The sequence below is a fragment of the Aythya ferina genome (genome assembly GCF_964211825.1).
Source record: "Aythya ferina genome assembly, chromosome: 6".
Lineage (NCBI taxonomy): Eukaryota > Metazoa > Chordata > Aves > Anseriformes > Anatidae > Aythya > Aythya ferina.
In genome coordinates this window covers 36,498,630-36,525,822 of record NC_140303.1, presented here as the reverse complement: position 1 = coordinate 36,525,822, position 27,193 = coordinate 36,498,630, and the positions used below count along the sequence as shown (strand labels likewise).

Sequence of the window (27,193 nt, the reverse complement as noted above, 5' to 3'; positions counted from 1 at the left end):
AATTCATATGTCTTCCTAAATCTGAGTATTTTATTGTATTGTGTTCTATCACTTTCAAAGGATAATATTCAGGAAAAATATACAGGTTCTCTTACATTAAAGTTACTTCACATAGTTAGATTACTCTCAGGTTCCAGTCTCCAGTTTATGGAACCCAGGTTATGAAGATTGCCAATGGGTTGGTTTCTATATCTTCTGTTGTTCCTGTGATAATACGCCAAAATTTCATTATATTATAAGCCTCTGAAAATATTTTTTCTACATACTCATTAAAATCTTAATGGACATTTACTGGTGAAGTCAGCGAAGTTTCCATATGTGCTGGATATACTTCATCACCAATTTTAAAGGATTGGCATTAATTTCCATGCAGTTATCGCTGTCAGAAAGCAAGAACATAGAACAGAGAACATAAAACTCAGTTTTTCTTATGTTTTTCTTAAGTCATGGTGTCTCTCCTTGTTGATATCAAAGCAATCAAAAAGGGGAGGTAGCCATCTGTTCTCAATGAAGAAAGGTGAAGAATGTTGAATAGCTCATTTACATGTGGTGGAAGATAAATGAGATAAACAAAAGGGGCTTAGCAGTTTATGTACTCGAAGTTAGATGACAGCAGGGGAGAATCTGGGCAGGAGCATGGGGGAAGCAAAGGTGGTGGAAGGAGTGCTTGAGAGGCAGAGTGGGGATGAATATTGAAACTGCAGCAATACGTGGGTCTCCAGGTGTTAAGAGTGGTAGGCACATAAGTGGTCTCTATAAATCTGAAAACTGAAATTCATTAGCACATTATGTATCTTTCTGCTCTAATTGTGACTAGTATGTATTTGAGAATGATTTAAGCATTGTTGTGATAGCATACTACTCTGTACTTTACAGCTAAAGGGTGGCAGTGGCATGTAAATAACTGCTCACATCGAAATCAAAAAAAGCCGTAAAACATTTTAAAGTTGGACAGTACAATATTTCAGTCCTACATTTGATCAACTGATTTTATAAGCATATTTTTAAAAATTTATTAATCTCTGCTCATGGTATCATTGTAAGTCATACCTAATAGTCAGCCTTAATGCCACAGATACATTGGTATTTTAAGATGTTTAGATTTATTTATCTGTCCAGATTTCCTGCTTCTTTTGTGATAGTAGTTTTGGGACACCTGGCAATTTTTGTGTGGGTTTATGATATTGAAATAATCTCCATTTTCACTGTTTTAGTTACATTTTTTGACTGGCAAGGCATACTACCATTTAGTGCAAGTACTTGAATCTTCCACACTTATCCAGCATGCTGGTGTGATGTATATGTTATATTTACAAAAAGGAGTATGTGTGCATATGCGTGATGTTAGTAAAAATCTCAGTAATATCATTCTGAAAATGCCTTTGGATATATGTATCTGTGAAATGATTTCAATTGCTAGAATTAATCTATATATCCTGTATTTGTTTGTTTTGTTTTGTTTTTTCCTGTTCAGTGACTTTGACATGTTTCTTTTTTAACAGAAAATGTCCATTTAGTAATAGTGATTATGAAATGATTTTACCAGCTGGCAATGAGACATCTTTTGTTCACTTTAGTTAGTAAAGTATTTGCTTTTACTTTTGGAAATAATTTAATGTTCACTTCTGTATGGCTCCTTCAGTATAGTGATTGAAGTCTGTAGTTAAAACATCCTGGATGATGCTATTTTCACCCCTGAAATCAAATGTATGCTTTCTGTTCTTATGGGTACTCAGAAAATAGAAGGAAACATTGTTCAAACAAGAAAAAAAGTAGACATTTTATCACAGATATGACATAGAGCATATTCATTTATATTCTTGAGTCAAAACTAGTGCAAAATGTAAGAGGAAGTCAGTTACGTGATTCTAAGGTCTGCAGAATCACGTATCCTCTTGTGGAGTTATGTGTCTCTTCTTCCCTTAAGTTCATGCAGCTCTTTATCTCTCTTTATTATGTTATCTATTGTCATTTTTTGTGTTCAAGTTTTTAATCGTTTCCTTTTCTCCACCACTTCTGATGTGTTGCAAACCTCCCCCCCTCTTTTTTTTTTCTCTTTTACTATCTACCTATATTTCTTCTTCCAGTTTCCTGCAGCTTTCTGATAGGCTTGTGCGTTCCTTCTATTTACTGGCTTCACTTCTCATCAAATTTCTCATCTTTGTTTGTTTGTTTGTTTGTTTGTTTTTCTTTTTTTCCCTGTTTGGTTAAGCACTACCTGAAATTAGCAGTTTCTCCCACTACAAGAGAATTCATTATTTCTGTATAAGATCAAATCCTAATAGAGAAGAGCAGCAGAAGTCCTGTTAGAAAAGGAAGGTATTGCAAGGGAATCAGCCATTCGTAATATGGAGCAAGGCTGTGGTAGGAAAAAGAATCAAAAACAAATTTCATTTGCAGTTTTCCTCCCAAATGGCTTAGAATGGTGATTTTGCATTCTGCATTTTTTGTCCCTCATAGTTGTTAAAGAAGTTGTGCATAACAGAGTGTATTACTTCCATACTGATGGGCTGACAAGTAGACATCTTGATTAAATGGTCTAAAATAGGAGATGCAGGGAAGGTAGAAGTACTTACCTGTTATGACTCTGACCTGGTTTTACTCTGATTATGCAGAAAGTAGTCCATCTTCACAGTGCTTGCTAAAGAAAGGAGGGCAATTAGTCTTGCTCTCTTGTTTAAAAATATGGTTCACTCTGTAATGTATGCTCTGAGACTTGTAATTAGTATTGCAACATGTAAATAATATATGCCATTTATGAAGAGGTAGAACAGTAATGTAACTGAAGTTCTCTGGAAGTAAAAGAACAAAAAAAGACAATGCGTGTTTCTTCAACTACATACATTTATGATAAATCAACAGTTGTCACTGCCTCAGATTTTGGAAAACTTGGAATGCTGATGTCCCCAGAGGCAAAGAACAAACATGAAGGACTATTTTACTGTTGCATCAAAAAAAACGACATTAAAATTATATCACATTTTATTGTCATTCACAGTTAATACAAACTAGATTTTATAGCCTATTTACTAGGTGTCAACAGTTCTGATGTTCCATTATTTATAATATATCAAACGATGAAGGAATGAAGCAAAGTAATATTTGGCTGTGGAATCATAGGATGGTTTGGTTTGGAAGGGACTTTAAGGATCAACTAGTTCCAACACCCCTGTCTTGGGATATGAGAGAACTATGATAGTACTATGCCTCAAGCAGTGAAAGAAATCAGAATTAACTGCTATTAAATATCTGTTTTTTGTGTTTGTTTGTTTGTTTTTTGTGCTTTTTTTTAAATAAAACCTTTCCTCAGTCTTTACAGATGTACCAACTGAAAGAAAATACATTACTTTTTACAATCAGCTTGGAATAAAATTTATATGATATAATTCCATCCATTGATACTGTATTTACTTCCTATATATTTTACTTTATATATATATATTTATTTACATTTTTTTGTTTGTACTATTTTATTTAACACGTTGACATATTATGTTAAATAAAATAGTCCTTTCATTGCTTCTCTGTGTTTTTATATTATTATTATCTTTTATTTTTGTGACTTCTCCAAACTTCATAGTCACAAAACTTAGGTCTTTTAGAGACATAAATGATGCAAGGTCCTGACTTCGATCAAATGTCTTATGAACATCACTTTATGAAATCTTGACTTTAACAGAGAATCCCATTAAAATTATGAAGTTACTCAAGGGTTAAAAAATTCTCAGACCAAGTGAGTTGTTTATAGTACTATTTCATTATTTTCTTTGGATCAGTATTTGGTAGGTTGACTTCCTGCTCAGCAGTTGGAATCATCATGCCATCAGTCCTTTCACAGCTTTAGGGTTCAGTGTGGCTTGGCCACATGGTTCCCATGGAATGGTCCTGCTGTCCTGTACACCTCCTACATGCAGGTGTGGCTGAGCTCAGGAGTGAACTTGTAAGTCCATCTTCGTACAGAATTATTTCTAAGTTCTTTCATTAAAATATATGAGCTCAATTCTATACTCAGTTGGAAAAGCAGTTCTTCTCAAAGAGAAAGCTTCCACAATAAGTGGCTGATATGAATGTGTACTCATCAGCAGCATTGGTGAAAAAAGGGTGCTTTGTTTTGTGGGGGCTTCAGTTTCTCACCCAACATGTCAAATATTCAAACTGAACTACTCTCAAGAGACTCACATTCCTTCATTGCTGATTGGATGCAGCATCCATTCTTATTTCATGATCAGTTATTCTGGAGTATTCAGTAATTCTGTCAGAAATAACAGCAGCAAAATACAACCCTAACATGAGAGTGATTAAGTCCCTGACAGTTTCATTTTTTGACCTCTGTGCAAAATCCATTTTTTAGAAAGATACACTGCATCATGCTTCTTTTAAAGAATATAAATAGATTATATAATACCTGCTACATTCTATTGTCTATTCTGGTTTATGATCTTAAGATATTTTATGGAAGACAAGTTTCTAAACATGGTGCTTACAGAATTATCTTTAGAAAAAGGTCAAGGAAAAATTTACTTGCATCAGTCAGTTGTTTTCTGAAGTGCAGTGCTCTAACTGTAGTAGTTAGCATCTTACGCTACACATTTTACTTAGGTTCCCTATTAATAAGGCACGATAAGAGAATTGAAACAGTATGTTATTCTCCTGAATGTTTTTTAGATCATGCATATGAAGTTTCATCTGGATTCTGATGTATGCATAATCCATTGAAGCTAAGATGAATTGTGTACACGGATTTCTGAATGGATTGTGTGTCATTATGACAACCCACAGATATACATAGAAAGGAAAGTAAGCATTTGCTTATATATCTGTACTCAGTATATGATGTTTATTTATAATTACTGGATGGTCAAAGACAAGATGAATGCTACAGGTATCTTTCATTACTGGCGAGTGTTACAGAAGACCACATCAAGATAATTGTCTTAAGTAAATTCTCTTTATGTGCATTAAGGCTTTTACATGCCCATTTGTTCTGATTTTAATCCTAACTGTGATCAGAATAAGAGAATACAGACAAAGGCAACAACATTTATTTATTTATTTATTAATTTAGAAAGGCTGCAGTGATATCTTTGACATCTTTAATTTGATGTCAAAAGTAACAGAAAGGGTCATAATTTATATGAAAAGATATGTTTTCAGAACTCAAGTAAAAGCAAGATAAATGGCTTTGTGAATAGCTTCAGGGTTTTACAGTCCAAGGTTTTACAAGTAGCAGCTTCTCTTTCTGCAGTTCCTTCCAGCTTCTTCTGCCAGTCTGGTCTGCATTTCTCATTAGAAACTATCCTTTAAGATCAGTGGGGAATTTTCTGCAGTTTTGCAGATGAACCTGTTTTCTGCTTGTCTTTTATTTTTTTTCTTCAGTGACAGAACCATATGACGCAGAGGCTATAAGAAACTTTCAATAGCAAATACTAATGAATAAATGAATATTGAATAAATAAATATTGAATAAAAACATACGTAAAATTTGAAAAACCGAAAGATGTTTCTTCCATGTAGCATGTGTGTACACAGATTTTGATTAACTCATATTTCAGAATTGTAATTTCCTTATTCCAACTGACATGAATGTTTAAATTCTATGCTTCCTTAATTAATTACAGTAATCTGTCTGTAAGAGTAGGATATGGCAATTAGTATTCCCAATTAATAATTATGCTAAGGCATTTTATAGATCATTCACTTTTTTATTTAAAATTAGTGATGCATGCCTTTTCTGGAACAGTACTAAGCTGAACTCAGTATTATTAAAGGTGTGTGCAAAGCTTGAAGAATCTCTCAAGATTCAAGGAAAATCTTAAGTGGAAAAAAAACTTCTGTTAAGTGAAAGAACATTTAAAAAAAATAGCATTTGACTGCTTAGTCTCTGTTGTGCCTAGATGTAGGGTTATGTGTTAGGGTTATGTGAAAACTCCAATGTTTTCAGTACTGGAGATTCTCCCACACACTGTACTACATCTAGGGTGAAGCTTTGTATTGTTGTCTAGCCTTCCCCTATTTTCCCCACATAGTGAATTACTTAGTTCACACCAGAGCAGAGTCAGGGCAAAATTAACGTGCAAGTAGCTGGTACAATTTGATAATAATGCTTATAGGTTCTCCAGTAGACAGACAAACCCTACTGGAGTTTTCCTGAGTCTTGGATGTTTTTCTTGCAATATATTTTGATCAGTCCATTGGTTAGCAAATGTCAGCCTGAGGAAGATAAACAGTATGATGGAAATACCTGTGCTTATAATTTCTGTGTTTTTGCTTTCTTTTACTTGTCTTGTTATTTTGGTGGTAAAGCTGAAAATAATGATTCTTCAAGAATTCTTTCCTTCCTTGCTAAGAGAAATGGGATAGCAACAATCGACATGGAGAGTGACTCACTTCCATTTTGTAGACACCCTTTTCATAATGTGATTTTACTAATAAGGGAAATAATAAGAGCTTTTCTTGGGGACACTGTACTATATAGAGAACCATGCCAATGCTGTGTATGTAATACATGCCAAAACTGAGATATTTTTATATGAATGCAATTTGACTGATTTCGCAGAAATGTTATGAAGCTCCTTGTAAGAGTATCATTGTTTCAGTATGATGGTTATGGAATGTGTAAACATACAAGAAAGGAAAATAATTTCAAGTCTAAAAAGCAAGGTTTTCAGGACCAAAAGTCAACATACTTTATGCTGGTGTTCACTATATAGGAAAGACTGTTGTACACAAAAGTACATTTGCTAAGTTCTTATTCAAGTATTGGTCATCAGTTGTCAGTAAACTATAAAATGTTCCAGTGGGAATTTAGGATCCACCAAACTTAAGCACATTCCATGTAGAAAGATGAAGCTATATTCATCTAAGAAAACGAGGTAAATGTGTTAAGAATATGTTGCTTAAAATAACAGACTTGGCTTCTCTAATTTGCCTTTTTAGCTCTATCAGTAATAGAATGACTTGGTGATAAAAGACTATAATACACAAATTGAACATTATGGTTAGATGTTTCCTGTGACATTTATGATTAGAGTTACATACAGTTTATAAATAAGCTGAATTCTACCTTTTTTTTTTATGTTTACCAAGAACAAATAGTCCAAGTATACAGTAGGATAAAGAACACTCCAAAGCTTTTTTTCTTCCTTTTGTTCTTTCATCTTTTTAAGTGATGTTGACTTATAATTTTGTGATATTATAACAATGGGGTATTATTACTTTGTTGTATCTTTTTTTTTTTTTTTTTTTTTTTTTTTTTTTTTTTTACTGTATGGTTGGTTATGCTAGGAATAAACAATATGCCCTCTTACTGTTATGTTTAATAAATTGTTTTTTTTTTCCCCCTGTCTCACTTGTCAGCATATTTTGCCAAAATGAAATAATAATAATTGCCTTAAATTGTGTTAAATTAAATGCATCTGAGGATGTATGCTTTGTATTTTGGGTATTTTCTAATAACTTTTATTCTCCTAAGACAGCAAATGAATACTGGTCTTCTGTAAAAAATAGGTTAAGTTAAAATTATGTTACATACGACTTTACAACTTAACATGTAATTGGTTTAGAAACTGGAGGTGATTTTTGTTGACTGGAATTCTTTCATTTCTTTAACACTGATTGGGCCAACTAATTCCAAGCAAGCAGAGCTCACATACCTCATCCATCTTTCTCGTAACTGGTAATAAAGAACCCTTTAGGCTTGACATATTGTCATGATAATTATTCTCAAGACATTATATAGCAGTTGTATCTGTCAACCCATTCAGTATGGAATATTTTAGCTGGCAGTCTTCCAAGAGTGAACATTAATCTTAGCATCTCTTCTTACAGTCCCTAATCAAGATATTCCAGGGGTGATTGCACTAACATTGTTTGAAGACTACATCTACTGGACAGACGGGAAAACCAAATCACTCAGCCGTGCCCACAAAACCTCTGGATTAAACAGACTGTCACTGATTAATTCCTGGCACACCATAACAGACATCCAGGTGTATCATTCTTATAGACAACCTGATGGTAATTATTCTATGTTTTCCATGCAGCATGTACATGTGTTTCACTTAGTAAGCAGCCAGTTGCTGAATTAATTGAAAATTATTTAGCTGCAATGATTTATTTTTTATTTCTGTTTTATTCTGAATTTTAGAAATTTTCAAAAGTTTCAATAGTTTTTAAAATATAGATCTGTGATCAATGAGCGGCTGAGGGAGCTGGGCTTGTTCAGCCTGGAGAAGAGGAGGCTCAGGGGCGACCTTATCGCTCTCTATAGGTACCTCAAGGGAGGCTGTAGCGAGGTGGGGGTTGGCCTGTTCTCCCACGTGCCTGGTGACAGGACGAGGGGGAATGGGCTTAAGTTGCGCCAGGGGAGTTTTAGGTTGGATGTTAGGAGGAACTTCTTTACTGAAAGGGTTGTTAGGCATTGGAACAGGCTGCCCAGGGAGGTGGTGGAGTCACCATCCCTGGAAGTCTTCAAAAGACGTTTAGATGTAGAGCTTAGGGATGTGGTTTAGTGGGGACTGTTAGCGTTAGGTCAGAGGTTGGACTCCATGATCTTGAGGTCTCTTCCAACCTAGAAATTCTGTGATTCTGTGATTCTGAGTTCTAAGTATATCTGGTATTAAATGAATGCGATAGGTCTTGTTCAGTGATGAAATAGCTTTATAGTTAATCATTGGAAGTACAGGATGGTTAAATTACATTAGAGTCCAAGCTAACAGTTACCAAGATCAGAGCATTATGTTATGAATACATTTAGTGTTATTATTGCAAGAGTGGGAGAGTGTTAATAATGCAGAATAATACTGTTGTTTAGAAACCTGTTGTACTGAGAAAATGACAGAAAATATAGGTATTATGATTGTGTTTTGTCTCCTGTTGTCTATGTCTTTGAATTCCGCCTAAATACAATTTGGTACTTGATCTAGATTAGCTAATTTTTTATCTCATTATCTATTTTTGTTCTTTTATAATGTTTTTGTTTATTGAATGTATATCCTTAGTAATAACTAATTGTTGCATACAAAAAAGAATAGCTTAAAGACAAAAGGAAAAGGATTTTTATATGAACCATTCCTTTTTAAAATTGAAGTGTGTAATACATTTTTCTTCTATAAAGCAGGTACTCTGAAGTAAACTGAAATAATAGTCTCTGTATACCTTTCCTATTCTGTTCACAGTGTCTAAACATCTGTGCACACTAAACAATGGTGGTTGCAGTCATTTATGCCTTCTAGCCCCTGACAAGATGCATACTTGTGCCTGTCCCACTAACTTTTACCTTGCTGCAGATAACAAGACATGTTTATCGAACTGCACTGCCAGTCAGGTAAGTGTATATGTATGTAGAGAAGAGTTGCATTTTACTGTGTTTTCACCTCATTTTAAATAACAAGGGTTGGTGTCCATGAAATGTGGAAGCAGCAGTCAAAGGACCTGAAGACTAGGAAACTCATGGGTGCATTTAAAGTGCTTAATCTTCAAGATTATTAGTTGAAAATAGATTTACTTTCAAATGCTTTTGTTTGTTTGTTTTGTTTTTGTTTTTTTTTTTGTTTTCTGGAGAGCACAGAGCTTGCTCCTTGTCAAATGTGGATGTTTCTTCCAGTCATTAGAGCAAATACAGGTACTAAACCCATAAACATTGCTTTGAAATATATATATATATATATATATACACACATATATACATATGTTTTATATATATATGTGTATATAAAACATGAATGATAAAATTACAAAGTGGTTTGAGGGTATTCATTCATGAACAAACTTTACACAAATACAAGATACAAGATACATAAAAATGGTAAAATGCACAATTACTTAAAAATTGTATCAATTAAAACATTGAATTATTTATGGGAGATGGATTCCCTATGACTTGAAATAAATTAATTTTCTTAAGATTTAAGTTAGATTAACTGGAACATACTGATTTATTTCTCACAAGAGAACCAGTTTGATAAAAGGCTTTGGACTGTTCTACTCAATTAGTTTGGTTGATTGTAATAGTACATATGGCCTTTAAAAGCTTTAATTTTTCTAGTAGCTGAGTTTCGTTATATGTGTGCTAATGACTTTACAACATTACACATCATGATGCATTTTGTCCATATTCAATAAGGAAAGGGTTTTACTCTTCATTTTGAAGGACCAGTGGTCATCTTCAATTTATCTTCATCATTTTATAATGATGTACAAGTTCATTCAAGTAATATTGTTAAGATTCCTTCCCACTGTCTTCCTCTGTTACCATAACGCAGTGCTTTCTGTGGTTTTATTTTGTTCACTGCATCTTTTATGTTTAGATTGTCTGTCTGTCACTTCCCATTAAGTGGTGAGCAAAAAGAAAGAAAAAAAAGAAAATGAAGAATTTTTTACCTAATCTTTTTTCCACATATATTCACCTTCTCAAATTAATTTTATTAAAATAAAAAGGCACTTTCTATTTTGTATTTTGTTTGTTTGTTTTAATTTTACTTACATGCTAACAGTTGATCGAGTGGCTCCTTTCTAAATTATTAATTAATAATCTGATTTGAAGGATAGTGTTGTATTTTGGATCCTCCAAAAGTAATATTTTACCACTTCTGCATTCCTTAGGAGGGAGAGAGGGGTTATATTCAAGGAGTTGCTTGCAGAAATACAACTACAAGTTGATGTTGGTTATTAGTCATTTTCTTCTAACTCTGAAATCTGTTTACTCTGATAATTTGTCAGCCTGATGGCATCAGATGCAGAGGTCTGTGGCAAAAACATACTTTGCTCAGTAAAGATTTTCAGATTTTGTTGTAAAATTATAGCTATTCTGATGATGTAATCACTCATGAAAACACATCTACTGTTAACCATTTCTGAAGCAGTTGGATGGCTGATACACTAACTCATTTTACACACGGGCAGACATTCAGATGTCTTTTGATGGCTAATCTGATGTAAGAACTTATTCACTACAAGATACATCAGACTTTAGAAGGCCATTTAAGGTAATTCCACACACACCTACATGAATCTGACCCCCAGTTTAACTAAGTGATTAGATCCCAGATTTAGAAGGGATCATAAGTATTTCCATGCAGAGTGTAAAAATATCTAAGTTAGTACCCATTTCTTGGAATTAAATTTATGTTGTCAGTTTAATGGCTTGAGGTGCCTTGTGGTGAGCAGTGTGGCTGATACTTTAAAACAATGAGGCAGTAAAAAGGCCAAGCTAGCAAATAGAAAGTAATAAGAATGAGAGTTGTCTGAGTTTCTGTTGGTTTCCTACACCAGGAGGCCTTCTGCTGAACTACCCTGCTATGCATACCTTTGTAGAACGGATTAACAGCCTTACACCCATTCCTAAATAACCTCCTAGAGTATGCCTATCTAGATAAGTACTCTCTTAAAATACTGGATTAGACAGAAACAAAATCTAGAGCTGATGTATTTGTCTAGTAGAGGTTGATAGTGGTATACAACAATATGCACCGAAGGATAAAATACAGCAATTTGGTTTTTCTATACGCCTGAATTTAGATCCAACCAATTGTATATCATGTCTGTCAGTGTGGTATGGGAATTATGTTGCTCAATGTATAAATGGCAATGAAACCATGAACTGTCTTGGCAGACAAATTAAACCCGAACTAATGTACCAAGTTGTATATACCTCTTAAACAGTTTTATTGAGTAATTAATATTTTTTAAAACATGAAGGAATTAAAAAATATATATATGCTGTCACAGAAAATGAAATGTTTTGCACTTCTATGTTTGCTGGTTTCATTTTCTTCTGTGCTCATAGAGACACCAGGTAGGAAACACAACATTTGTTGAAAGGTGCGGATAGTCTATTCAGATTTTTCTCCCTAACATAACTCTTATTTTAGGATAAGCCCTCGAAGATTGCATCAAATCATTTTTACCCTTTATTTTGTTTGTGTTTTTCTTCTAGTGAAAACAAAGTTACAATGTTGTTTTTGTGGTTGTTCTGAATAAGATCTTAAAGGATCAAGTCATGGAATGCAGCAAAATGCAGTGATTGCTTTTTATCAGCGGAGCTACGAGTGTAGCAATGTCATTGAAACCTCAGTGACTTCTGTCAGATGAAGTCTCAGTGCAATACATCTCCAAAAACTTTTTTTTTTTTTTTTAAATTAGGTTTTATAAAATCAACAACCAGAAGTTATCAGTGGAACAATGATTTAATCAAATGAATCTGATTTCTTATAGTTTATGTTGTTCCTGTAAAAAAAAAAAAAAAAAAAAACAACAACATATTCTTTCTCTCCTTTTACAGTTCCGTTGCAAAACTGACAAATGTATTCCATTCTGGTGGAAATGTGACACTGTTGACGACTGTGGAGATGGCTCTGATGAGCCCAAGGAATGCCGTAAGTGCATTCTACATTTGGAACTCAGTTTTGTCAGTAGAGTCCAAATCAAATATAATGCTTTATAAATGTTAGGAAGAGGATTTCCTTTGAAAGCTTTTGTTTGCAGAACTGTTTTGTTTTCCTTGGTCTCTGTCAGATTTAGAAAGGGCATAGAGTCTTATCTGTCAGGCTGTATAAGATTTTCATTAACTCATGACTACTAAGTATCTCTTTGGAAAATTATAAGAACACATTTTTCCTTTTTACTCGATTCCATCTAAATTTTTGCTGAATTTAATTGTTCTATTTTTGCAATAGAAATGTGATATAGTAATTTTCATTAGATTATGTTTTATTGCAATTATACAGGTTTAGCTTCAAGGTATCATTTAGTGCAATTTCCTGAAACAGCAATGTTTTCGATGTGACTCCAACTAAGATTCTGTTTATTTTGCATGATATGTTTTATATAAACATTTTCATTTTATAATTTTATAAACTTTGTCAAAGAAAAGGTTAGTGAGCTGAATTTCACCAGCAGTCTGAATGGTTTTATGCAGTGAACATTTTTCATGCACCCTGTGTAACTGACACACTACAAAAGATGCAGGATATCTAACACACTATAAAGGATATCTGACACACTATAAAAGATGCCGGTCCTCTTTAATATCTAGAAATAACCTAGAAATTCTGTGATTCTGTGATATTTCTCAATAGCCTCCCATAGTCCAAATAGCAGATTACTGTAGTACTCTCCCATTGAATAGCTGGAAGTCAATAAGGATGATTGTTTCAGCATCCCAAAGGATGGTTGCTGTGATCGCAGCTGGCTGCTGGTTTACTTGTTAGAAAAGTACCTGTCTAGTGTACTAGATTCCTGAAGAGTAATGTCTATTAATGATGCTGTGTTCTCAGTCCCAGTCACTAACTTCTTTAATACTATTAAATTAATCTACATAAAACTCTATTATATTAATCTACATAAAATATTATTGTATTCTTCCCTCAAGCTTATAAACATAAAAAACTCTGCTATGTGTTACAGAGTCTCCCAGATAAGTAACAGCTCATTGAATTTTGTGTACTGAAATCTCTAATCCATTTCTTTTACAATGCTATTAGTTCTCTTTTTCTGCTGCAAAGGCCTTTGAAGCAAACCTTAACATATATAGTCATTGTACGTAAGATTAACATTTTTAGCTACAATCTGTTTATAGAAAATAGTGCAATAGAAGTGCATAATTGCTCATTCACACAAATGGCAGTGGCTATAAGAAAAAGCAGTGGTAGACTCATGGGTTGTGGAATTAGAGTTAGATAGTAAATTTCTGAAATGCACACTCGAACTGAAATGTTTATATCCTAAATTGCGAGTTTCTGTTGAACTATTAATAAACAACCTGTAGAGCATTGTAATGATAAACATATCATTTGGAAATTATAAATACAGTTACGTGAATGTAAAATCTCGCACTTTGAAATCTATTTTACAGTAGTACACATACATTTTATTTGCTATTATCTACTTAGATTTATATTTGACTGTAAAATTGTGAACATTGAATGTAAAATACAATGTTCACAAATACTTTTGATAGCTCTGTTGAGAAAGAACAACACTATTGACACTTTATCATTCCTCCAACAGTATTAATAAGCATTTTTTTTCCTCCAGCTGAATTCAGATGTCAGCCAGGACGTTTTCAGTGTGGAACTGGACTTTGTGCTCTTCCAGCTTTTATCTGTGATGGAGAGAATGATTGTGGGGACAATTCTGATGAACTGAACTGTGGTAGGTGACTGTATGTATTAAAGACTTCAGAAACATGCTAAACTGGTATAAATGCCAAGCTATCAAGAAAGTTATTTGTATTTTTATTTTAACTTTGAATCTTTAAATTTTCTGATCTTTAACTTTTAATCTCTTTAACTTAATATTTTTTACTCTTTCAAATTCCAGACACACATGTGTGTCTGTCAGGTCAGTTTAAGTGCACAAAGAATCAGAAGTGTATTCCAATAAATCTGCGATGCAATGGACAGGATGACTGTGGTGATGAAGAAGATGAAAGAGACTGCCGTAAGTTATGTTTAGAAAATTTTGTTCTGACAACTGTAGCTGATTTTAAACCAGAAGCTGAAATAAAATATGTAAAATAATGTTAATGTCCTCTGCAAAATAATGTGAGGAACATGGACAACAGCTAATGCACTGGATTGTTTAACGTACAATGCTTTATATACAAGAGAACAAAGTAAAATGTCATTTATTAACTTCATTTTTAAAAGTCATTTCAAAGAAAAGGGGTGTGTAAATAAATTAATTTCAAGCATTTAATTGGGTTTCTGACTTAGGCTGAAATATCCATTTTACTCTTAACCACCTCACAAATGACTCATATTCTTGAGGCTTTCATCTGCCGTGGCTTGTGGCAACACATTTAAAGGGAAAAATACTTTTCTTCTTTTATTGGAAATTATGTAGATCCATAGCTCCTTCTATATCCGTTTTCATTGGTATAGTTCTCTACCTTTTCAATTCCCTTTTCTACGGGGACTTCATTAATTTATCTATGCAACTCTCCATTTACTCATCTTTTTATACATCTTTCAGTAAATTCAGTTTCACTCCATATTTCTCAGAGACAAATAGAGAAAGTATTTTCAGTTTTAGAATGGAAATGTATTGAATAGGTAGTATCTTTGATCATTCTACAATTAAAACGATGTTGTTGACTTCAAATACATCTCTGTCCTTCACTCAGTTCATTATTCAGATCTACAGATGATCTAAAGTGCTTATTCCTATTTTCAGAATTAGTTTTCTCAAAGTTTGCATTTCTGAAAGAACATGTCCTTCTCCAAGGGAAGGGTTGCTAAGGATACAAAGGCTTTGTTAATTATCATGTTTAATGGCATCTTCCAAACAATGCAGCAGAGCTGTAGCCTCTAACAATATTATTATGTTGGTTTGCATGTCACATTTCTTTAAAAACAGATTAAGTGGAGTCAGGTAAGTACCTGCAAAAGATAAGGGAGATTGCTCTCTTTGTTACAAAGATCTGCACATGTTACATGAAAGGTTCTCAAAACCATGAGGTGAACCTGACAAAATGAAATCAGAGCAGTAGAGTCCACAGCACAGCCGTGCTCAAGGATTTGGTAGGAATAGGGTCAGGATCAGCAGTGAGTTCCTTGGAATGTTTTCCACTAGGATGGGATAGGACAGTCTGCTGTGATACTAAGCAAGCTTTTGAATTGTCTGAAAATCAGCTATCAACCCACCTGCAAAGGCGTGAGTTAGGGGGCTGGAAGGGTTCATTTAAGGGTTCACTTAAAAAATAAAATAAAATACAATAAAAACACTGTTGTCTTACCTAGACATTATGAGCTTCTCTTTTAAGAAAGCTAAGTGTGCTAGTTTATATTCTAATAAAATCTAGTTTATGGCTTCTGAAAACTCTTCAAGTTTCTCTTTTGGGAGAGACTACCCAAAGTGGGAGGGTTGTGGGAGGGTTAAGTCTGCCTCAAAGTTCAGGGTGATTTGGGTTCCTGTCACAAGACAGGTAATAGTTGTTATTATCTTTTATAATATTGATATTATATTTTAGCAAACACATGTTTATTGTTGTTTTCGTTTTGTTTTGTTTTTTCATTTTGCTAAACCCTTGAAGGAAACAAGCATGTCTCCTTGTTATATCAATATCAGTGGTATTACATTGGTGCCAAGGAGCAAGTTGTTTTTCAACATGTTTGTTGAAAAAAGTTGGTTAAAAATTTTGTGGAGTTCACTAGGTAAAAGTGGGACAAGTATTCATGTTGGATAATGTTATCAAAGAATAGGACATGCTGTTTTCCACCTATGTTCTGTTCAATTTAAGAAAGTTTAGAGGTTCTGCTACATATACTTATCTCTAAAGAAATCCTTATGAATCTGGTCTCAAATAACTGGTTCACAGTCCAGTCCAGGTATATGTCCTTCATCTTGCCTTTATACTTTCAGTTATGAGTTTAAGAAATAGTAAGATCTGGCATAAATTGATGTAGAGTCATGTTTCACTACATGAATTTAAAGTAGCATTCCACCCACGCTGGCTTGAAAGCAGATTCTTGGTTTAAGGCAGGAACTTCACTTTCCTCTTAGTCTGTGGAGCTGAATGCTGTAAGAAACAAATCAGCAAAGCAAGTAACTTTTCATGAGGAGGAATCTCTGTGAAAGGCTCTTGATGGTTGCAGTGTGCAACTGCTTGGATAGAAGAAGGAATCCACAAGTGCACTCAGGATGTTTTTATTTTGAGGATGTTTTTGTATTCTAAATTCTTGCTTAGATCTTGCTATTGTGTGTAAAATAATAAAAAAAGAAGATGAAATTATAAAAAATGTAAACCTGAATACTGTTTTCTTACGGAAGTTACTTTTTTTTTTTTTTTAACTTTACGTACAAAAAGTGTTTGGAATATAAGAAACTTCTTGATTTAATTTTTAAATCCTTTTTTTTTTTTTTTTTTTTTTTTTTTTTTAAGCTGAAAACAGTTGTTCTCCAGACCATTTCCAATGTAAAACAACTAAACATTGCATTTCTAAACTGTGGGTATGTGATGAAGACCCAGATTGTGCTGATGGATCAGATGAAGCTAACTGTGGTAAGCATGACACTGGTTTAGAATATATGACTGTTTTGAGTATGACTGTAGCTTGACATTGTTGAAAAAACTAGCAAAAGTATATAAGGATTTAATTTAACATGTTCTCTTTCAATGTATGGTAGTACCTATCTGGTATGATAGCTTTGTCTGTCTCGTACAATTCTTGTTGGATAATTAAACTGTGTACTTTCTATTATACTAATTTATAGCTCCAGCCAATAAAGTAGTAGTATCTCATCTGGAATATAATGATGTTCTTGATTTTTCTTAAAGAATTATCCACTTTTTATCAATTTATTCTGCATACTTTATTGTTTTTATGATTAATAAACAGTAAAAAATGTCATAATTTGCTATAATCTACTGTATAGTTTGAGTAGATTATTCGGTATAATTTCTGCATCACCTTTTTATTTTGGAGTAAGAAAGACACTCAATGTAGCAAAAACATCTTGTAATAAAAGAATTACTTTATTCCATGCAACAAGAGTCACAGTGTTGTGAGATATACTGGGAAATGTAACTCAGAATAAAGACCAGTATGAAGTTGACTTAAATGTTTGTCGACAGAAGTCTCTTCAGTGGAGAATTAGATGTTAAGACTGGCTGGACAGAAGGATCCAGAGCAGACTGCAGTTTGACATGACCAACTTTTGCTTCTGTCTGCGTGCTTCAGTGAGACACACATCCTATCACACAATCCCACAAACTCAGCAACCCCATAGAACTTCTCCAAGAACCTCTGATACTTATAAAGTTTTTGTACTTAAATCTGGTAGTTTGAGAAAGCAGATCATCTACAGGCAAGATGAAGGAAGCTGGTGAGGGGCCTGGAGAACAAGTCCTACGAGGAGCGGCTGAGGGAGCTGGGCTTGTTCAGCCTGGAGAAGAGGAGGCTCAGGGGCGACCTTATCGCTCTTTTTAGGTACCTCAAGGGAGGCTGTAGCGAGGTGGGGGTAGGCCTGTTCTCCCACGTGCCTGGTGACAGGACGAGGGGGAATGGGTTTAAGTTGAGCCAGGGGAGTTTTAGGCTAGATGTTAGGAAGAACTTCTTCACTGAAAGGGTTGTGAGGCACTGGAACAGGCTGCCCAGGGAAGTGGTGGAGTCACCATCCCTGGAAGTCTTCAAAAGACGTTTAGATGTAGAGCTTAGGGATATGGTTTAGTGGAGGGCTGTTAGCGTTAGGTTGGAGGTTGGACTCGATGACCTTGAGGTCTCTTCCAACCTAGAAAATTCTGTGTGATTCTGTGTGTGTGATAGATGTCAGTGCAAGAACTGCACTCACAAAGGGCATTCCCAGCTGCCAAACTGTGGATTCATATTTCTGAGTAACCCATTCAAGCCCAACTGATATGGAACAAAGTATCTTAAAAAGGTTCATATAATAATATATGCAAAACACAAAATTTGAAAGCAGAGCAGGGAAGAAAAAAAAAAAAAAAAAAAAGGAAAATTAAGGGGAAAAAAAACCACTAATATTGAACAGGAAAAAAAATTAAGTCATTGTGATTCATCATTGCCAAAAGCCAATAGAAAGATAACAGAAAGAACCTCTGTGCAAAAAAACTGCCCTTTTTATTTTAAATTTGATAGCTGAACATTACTTTTTGCGTTGGATCAGAAGGAAAAAAAATATCCCTACTCACAATCTCTATGCCAGTCGTGATTGTTATGCACACTCATCTAGTAAGTAAACATATGCAAGAACAAGATGGCTTTAATCACATTTTAAAGTTTTCTTTATTTTTAGGATTTGAAATATGTTTAAATGATCTTGTTATATCACTAGCTAGAACAAGATTTGGTCATCTGTGCTTTTGTTTATTTGTTTTTTAATGTATTTAAAGATGGCTATTTTCATGAACAAACTGTGGGGAAATTAAATTATGAAGCTAGAAGTTGAGTGTAATAAAGATATGCATATGTTGGTGCTAATACTAATTTGTTATCATTTATAGTTCATTTTTAAAATGCTTGCAATGCAAAACTTGCATAAAGGGTAATTTCTTCTTTGCTTAAGTGCCCCATAGTCATGTATATATTGCTTAGTAAACGTTTACTACCATATGTTATTGGAGATACTATATTGAGTGAATTTGTTAGAATTGTTCTGAATGTATTTAGTCTTCTATGGTTCATTTTCAACTCAGACAATTAAAGTAGTTAGGAAATGCATGCTTATTAATGAGCATGTGGTGTTTTTCAAAGAACAATAGGTAAAGTTAATTCATGCCTGCATTAAAAGAAGCCATTAAATTATGGTAATCCTTACTCACAACTTTACTCCTTTACATCGTAAAAGGCCCTTTTGGGGTTAGAATATGAAGAAAGCTGTGTTCAGTGTTGGAAAGTGATTGTAATCTGCTTTAAAGGTTACGTGTATTTAAGGTTTCTATTCGCATAATGTGTCAATGTTAGTATGATTTGTTTTCTGCTTCCTCCTTTTTTAAATATTACTTTGCTTTTTAGCCTAGAGAGCATAAGTGGTTTGTTTTGTTTTGTTTTGTTTGTTTGTTTTTCCTGATGGTGAATCCCCAAAACTGCAGTGTAATGCAGTTAATGGCAAAATTTTGGTTTTATTTCATTGGTATTGGTATCAATGTGCTTGTATGTATACAAGGCTGTATGTATACAGCTCTTTTGAGCTGAATAAATCGCTCTTTCTGCAAGATCATATATTTGCTACACAACTTTCCCAAATATTTCTCTTTGTTATATCTTAGTTCCATTGTCCTAGTGTTTTCCTGAGCTCTCATTAATGTGAAGAAGGAAAGAAAAAACAAGAAATCTGGTCCATAAGACATGTCAACTGTAAGCTGCTATAAGAGACCAGAATCAACCCAAAGGAATAATAAAGCTTTCAGATTTCTCAAGTGAAGAAAGCTTTGCAGATATAAAAAGTATTTTGTAAAGGAAAGAGTTAAATTATTGTTTGTTTTAGATAAATTAGGAAGAAGAAAGATTAATATTCTATCAGTACTCATACATTTAGAATACACATAAGGATATTAAAATTAAAATAAAATCCAGTCTTTCTACAAAAGTGTAAAGAGGCAGTCATAGAAAATGTATTCAGCATTCTTGAGAACTAGGTGATTCTTTATAAAGAATAAGAAAAGATATCTTGCACATTGTCTTCAACCTAGCAGGTGGCTGAAAAGAAAGGATGTTATCTCTGTGTTCCGTGTATTACTGATTAGATCTTTGTGTGTCTGCCCAATGTGGAAGAACAAATAGTATATGATCTGTGAGTAATCTTTAGGACTCATTTTGGGGGAAGATATGTAGTGTGGGATTATAAAGTTTACTAGAAGTACTTTAATGTGTAGGATGGGTTTCTGATTTGAAACCACCTTTTACAAAGCTACAGATGCAAATACAAGAGTTCTGGTTTTTATTTTTCTCATTTTTTATGTTTTATAATGTTAAAAGTTTTTTGCCATTGTTAAAAGCTAAAAAGTTAAAAGTGTTTGCCCATGTAAGTATTTGAAATATCATGACTGAACTATCAGTAACTATCTATGAATTACTTCTGTCATCTTGACAAACATCATAAGAAGTACTTTTTGAGAAAACTGTTTAAAGTCTTGAAGTTGGCAGAGAATGGGGAACAAATGCAAGAGGTAGTACTTTAATTAACAAATTTGTGAGTGTGAGGAGCTATGCCGCTGTTTGCCGCCACCTTTTTGATATTCAGGTATTTTTTTTTGCTCTATATCTCTAGTTCCAGAACCACACCTAAATCAAACTACAAAAAGCAGCAGTTTGGGCCATGGCATCAATTGTAATATCTCTAATTTGGGACATCATCCTTTCTATTTCAGAGGCAGAAAAATCAGGTTGACTTAAGCTAATTCTCTTTTGTTCTGTCAGTTATTAGAATTTATCAAGTTGTCATAATAGCAACATGAAGTTTGATCTGGGAAGTTATGAAATAGCTGAATGGAAATTTAAGAAATTTCTGTTGAAATATCATCACAGTGAGATAAAAAAATAAAACGCAGATGCAAATCCTTCTTGCTGGAGTAGTTCAGAGTGTTCACGCATCCCCAGTAGGTTTTGCCTATTCTGTAAACAGGAAATCTCATTGAGAATTTACTGCACGAAGAAATTTAATTTCAGTTTAGCATTATGTGCTTGTTTTCCTCTGTGTAAGCAGACTTTCAGTCCAAGACAACAAAAGGTGAAAACACAAAGCAAAATGCAAAGTTTTTTGTTACGTTTGATTAGTCTTAAATAATTGCATGCAAACATAGCTGTTGAGAAATATGTATTATGTACATTTTTTAAAAAAAGTAGTTTACTGTGATCTGATCTTTTGTAGAGCAATCTTATAGTAAAATTCAAGGAAAAGTCAATGTGTTTTTTGAGATTCAATTGTTAACCCCTCCAAGCTAATCTGTTCATCACTTCTAAATTTCACATTTCCTATTTCAAATGAGAGTTTTTTACAGTGTGTATTTTAATTTTATCATCAAATTTGTAAGTATATCTCTTTTGGTAAGAGTGAATAAAGAATTTTTTAAAGAATGTGATATGACAAATAAATTAGTTCTGAAAATAACTTTTTAAGTTTTTAGGTTGCTCCTTCTGAAAGGTGTTTAGTAATGTTGTGTCAGCAATTTTTCCACTTTTGACTCTGCAGTGATATAAATGATATTCATCCTAATTACAGATAAAAAAACGTGTGGGCCTCATGAATTCCAGTGCAAAAACAACAACTGTATTCCAGATCATTGGAGATGTGACAGTCAAAATGATTGTGGTGATAATTCTGACGAAGAGAACTGTAGTAAGTAACTTTTACCGACGTGCATGTTACAATGAGTACAGTCAGTTTAACATGTAAGAGTATTTTTTTTAATTTGGATAAATTGCACATATGTGCTTTCTTACAATGCCATCTGATCCACTGAAAATTAGTAAACCAGAATCGAAAATGTCTCTTGCTGAAATTTTCCAATTTTATTCATTCTTAAAGATCTGCAATTCTCTGAGAGCTACAAAAGAAAAAAAAAGTCTGAATTGTGAGTTGTCAATAACCCGATGAACTCACAATAATTAGTGTCAGAATTAGCTTACCTTTGTCAGTTACTCTTACGTTTCATGTTTATTATCTCTATATAAGAAACATAAAACATACTCAGTGAGAAATACTGTTTAACAATAAACAATTACTGTTTAATAATAACAATAATAATAATACTGTTAACAACTTGTTAAACAATTTTTTGATCATACACTATCTGCCCATCACTTTCTGTATATTGTTTAGATGATTTGCCGCGTTTTGTGCCTTTGGTAACCCATTTCTATAATACTTAACTAGATCAAAAAGTAGACCTTGTTACTGAAAGTAGCTTGGTTAATCTATTCTCGTCCACCCATTAGGAACTCCAATGCCTAATAAATCTCTGTAATATCACTTTCAGTGTGTTATTTAGATCTGATTCTCAGGAAGCAATGACAAATTCATAATTGTTTCTTTCATCCTGCAATCATTGTCTATATAGCATAAATATTGTCTATATAGAAATTCCAGCAGTAGTTCTGAAGCATCTTCTCTTCATTTGGCAAACTATTTCTGTTCCTTTTTTCTTTTGTTCTTAGAAATACAATAAATTAATATCTTTTTGTACAGATAATCTTGAATGCATGTCTCTGGTTGTATATCCTGAATGTGTTTTTAGCATCTTTGAGGTCTAGAATGCTGTCAAAGCCAGAATGTTTAATAAAATAGGCATTCACATGGTGTGTAAGTGCTGTTTGCTCCTTTCTCCCTTTTGAGATATGCTGTCCAGAGGTAGAGGATGTCTGAAGACGAGTTCATTTAGCTTGAAAGTTTAAGTGGATTTACATGCCTTTTGATCACTATCTATTTGGGAAAAAAAAAAAAAAGGGGGGAGTTACTGAAAGCAATGGTGCCATAGTTTTCAAATGCAAATGCTTCGTTTAAAGAGGAAAATGCCATCTGACTCAGTAATCACTCAGAGCCATTTATTGTTAAACCTGGACAGGACATGGGGCAGGGAAGCAGGTGTTGCTGACAACACACAAAAGCTTTCTTAGCTTCACTGGATATTTTATTTTGGATTTGAGTATTAGTGATGGGGAGATTTTTCCATTTCTATTATAAATAGCAAGAAATTATTTTCTATTATGCTCATGTAAAAATCAAAGAAAGACACGGATTTGGTATAGCAGTGTTAATCTATGTGACTGGATAACCTTTTTAAAAGTTGGAAATTAAAAACAGAAAACAAAACAACAACAACAACAAAAGCCCACCTCCACTAAACATTACTACTGTTTGCAAAATAAGTATCAAACATCTTACTTGAAATTTTGTCATGTGTGAAGTGGTATTTATTTATTGTCCAGAACTGATAATTCTCTTCTGTAACGTTTAGATTGTCATAGAATAAGGTTGTAAAAACAAGTGTTCAAATAATATAGGAGAAATTATTCAGCAATTTTATTCAGCAATTTCTTTTTATTTATTTATAAATAAATATTATATATATAATAATAATATATATATTATAAAAATAAATATATAAAATATATAAAAATAAATAAAAAATAATTATATAATATATTAAATAAAGATTATACATATATATATATATATATATATAAATGTATTTATTAAGCTTCCCATCTTTGTGTTCACATCAATACCTAAGTTATATACTCCATTCCTGGCTGTTCTCTAGACTTTCAGATAAGGAAATCTGTAGTTAATTGTAGTGGACAGAATTAGTGAGTTGAGAGTATCTGGATACAGCCTGTGCATCAAACTAAAATTGTTTAAATTCTCTGAACAAACCTTACAATATGTAAGTGTTAAACAGATCTTTGTGTAGTGATGAATTGTAGTTTGTGTTTGCTTTTCAGTATTCTTTTTTTCTTTTGCTTGTCAAATGCATACTTTTCTTTCTGTTTTCTTCCTAAATCTCTTATTCTGCTGTCTAAATTAAATGCAGTATGCTGGCACAGTTGTAAAATTCAAAATCTCAGAAGCATTGGGAAAATACATAATATTGTTCAGTTGTTCAAAATAGATGTAGAAAATTCTTTATGGGCTGTCTGGCCACTTATAGAATCAAGTGCAGTGAAACAAATATATATTAAATTAGAGCTTCAAAAGAATTTGACAAAATGTATTGCGTGGCACATTATGATAAGTTGTTCATAGCATACATGAATTTACAAAGGACTTTTCAGGCAGCTATATCAGAAAATGAGCTGTTTCTCAAGAATACAGAATGAATTCATTGAATTTTAGAAATTCAACTCAAGTATGTACATTTATCTATATTATTTACTTTCACATACAATAGTAACCTGAAGTTATCAGCAGCAAAAAGGAGTGAGTTAGAAAATATCACACATGGGGGTGAAAAATTATTAGTGCTATAATGCCAAGAGATATGTCTGTTAAGACTGTGTTTCTGGCATAGCATCTCCAGACCTTTTTGTTATTTACCTGCATTTGTCTTACAATGTACAGTGTGAACCATTCTTCCCAGCTTATTTGTTTACTTCTTTGTAGTTCTTATCTAATGAACTTCTTACCACATCATTTTATATAGATGAACGCAAAAGTGTTGTGCTCCTTCAAAAAAATGACAGAAAACTAGTGAAGGATGTCACACCCATTCCCACAACTTCTTATCGGAAGCAGTTTGACAGGAGTAGCTCAAGGAAGAGAGAGGACAGCCATGTTAATGGGAACCTAGACAAGGACACATGAGAAGCAGCAGTTACAATGAAAAGAGACAGTAACTGACAGTACTACCAAACTTGCCATAAATATTTTTAATTAACGATTGAATTTTCCAGTGAATATGCTCAAAACTGGAAAATCCTTTTAAAACATTAATCCTAATGAAGGCAGCCTCCTGTCATTTTGACCCTCTCAAATAAGTAAGAATTATTAAGGACAGAAAAGATTCATACTGCTAGCACTAAACAAGGCAAGGTATTTTTAACTCTTCTCAGTTAATTATTATCTTTTTAGAAGGGGAATATGTTGTTAGAGTTTTTGGGGTTATTTTTAAAGAAATTAGGCCAAAGTATTTTCTCTTTCAGGGAACTTTAAAAATGGGAAAATCTGTAGTAATGAGTCTTATTCCTGCTCAAAAGAAGGCACCAGCAATGTTTTATTGAATGTAATTAAAGAAAATATAAAGTACTGTAAACATTGAAGCAAAGCAAATGTAATAATGCTGTAGAAGGACATGCATTCAATCAGTGTGGAAATATTACAGTTGCTGGATAATCTTCTCAGTGGTGTTTTGTTGCGCTTACAAGTTGTCAAGAAAACAAATTAGTTAATTTTGTCCTTGGATAAGTTTGTATCCTAAATGCAATGAGAACCAGCAATTATTTAATGTCTGAGTGAAAACATTTAAATTAGCATATTGAAAGAAACTAAGCTGGAATGTCTCTTAATGTCATCATGAGTAGATCTTGAGTGGACAGTGCTATAAATTCTTTGCATTCTTTACACTGCTTAAGGCTCAACTGATTTGGTGCAAATAGGACCATGCGTAGTGTCAGTTTTCTAAAAGCAGCTAGGTTTCAGTGGTAGCTAAAGGCAAGTAAAGGCTTTACTTTAATAAAATGATGTGTACTAAAGATTTATTCTTTTATGTACATCTACCAGTTCTATGCCTAGATTAACAAAGAACAAGTGGTGTCTTTTTGATTAAACATGATGCTGAAAAAATAGCAAAATAAAAAATTAAAATCTGTTTTGAAAATCACATTAAATACACAAAGAAAAAAATGATTAACTATTTCATGCTTACAGGCATTCATTCTACAGGATGGTCTATGCTACTGCTTTTAGCTGTATAGCAATGGAGACTTATAAGGAAGAATGGTTTTGATTTTACCTCCTCTTTCATTTTGTCACGTTAATACTTTTTTGCTTATGTTATGTGGATGCATCACACTTGATACTCTGGCTTGGCTTACTGAAAGGTTTCGCTCCCACATAATTATCTGGTAGTATATCTGATGAATACAGCATCCCCAGCTACATCCTTTTCGTCCAGTGAGGCAGAGACCTCCATTCACAAAATGAGACTTTGAGGCATATATTTGTATCATGTAGTCATTTGTAAAGGTAGTTCTTTCAGTACAGAGAATAATATCTAGCTACTACAAATATCACTTACTACATCATCACTATTCAGTGCTCTGGCATATAAACATGCTGCTTCAGACCAGGGGTCCTTTTTGTTGGTTTGTTCCCAGTAGTGGCCAGTAGTTAGGACAGAGTAAACCATGACAAGCCAGAAATGTCTTCTGAGTATTCTTTCAATTCATATTTTCAGCTCATTGATTTTCCTTATCCGTGTGTGCTTTGTATATCTAGTAAAACTCAGTAGATCTCTTTCAAATCTCTTGAGCCCCTGGATATGTTTCCCCCCCCCCCCCCCATCTTTACCATTCTTTTGTGAAGTAATTAACTTTTACAATGAAACAATCCATTGAATAAGTAATCGTCACCCTTAATTTTGAACTTGGTTCCTGTTTGCTTAATGACTCTGTATGACTCTTCCTTAGTGTTTATCTTAATTATGTGCTCCATAGAGAGAGTCCATAGAACAGCATATTTTGCATGATATACTTGAGATATCCTGTGTAATAGGCTAAAACTTTATTATTGATGATAGTCTAACCAAGAACACAAAATCTTTGTCGATTACTAAGCAAACATTTTCAAAAGAACTGGGACGTGGATGACTTCTTTGAAGGTCTCTCTATGTAATATAATTTTGCTTTACATGCGTTTCTGCTTCGCATTTTACATAATGGCTTCATTCTCTGTCTTCAGAATCTTTAATACCTTGAAAGAAAGTATGGCCTAAGTACGTCCCCCTGATTCCTCTAAGTATATGATGGGCTGCCAAATGCCTGAATGAATCAAGAGGTCACTATACAACCCTAATCCATTCTGTTTGAAGAGCTTCCATCCCGTTTATGTTGCTGTTACTTGTTTTCCTACATACAGGTTGCACCCTTCCTTGTATATAAATTAGTTTTTCTAAAAGTTGGTTTTGCAACAGCTGTTGCAAAACACAGAATCCTCATAAGGAGCAAACATGTTTGGCCTGCACAAATACAGGTAAAAATTACAGTATAAGTTTGAACCTCATATCCTATTTTAAGGA

General features: G+C 33.5%; 1 protein-coding gene across 1 annotated transcript in view; it reads left to right on the top strand.

Moving 5' to 3' along the window:
- The window catches only part of LRP1B (LDL receptor related protein 1B), a 542,116-nt gene that overhangs the window by 446,421 nt on the left and 68,502 nt on the right, over window positions 1–27,193 (top strand). The window contains exons 61-67 of the mRNA XM_084523375.1: window positions 7,828–8,016; window positions 9,177–9,325; window positions 12,281–12,374; window positions 14,035–14,151; window positions 14,320–14,439; window positions 16,883–17,002; window positions 21,682–21,798. Coding sequence (XP_084379501.1) covers window positions 7,828–8,016; window positions 9,177–9,325; window positions 12,281–12,374; window positions 14,035–14,151; window positions 14,320–14,439; window positions 16,883–17,002; window positions 21,682–21,798 — 906 coding nt within the window. The remainder of the gene's footprint in view (window positions 1–7,827; window positions 8,017–9,176; window positions 9,326–12,280; window positions 12,375–14,034; window positions 14,152–14,319; window positions 14,440–16,882; window positions 17,003–21,681; window positions 21,799–27,193) is intronic.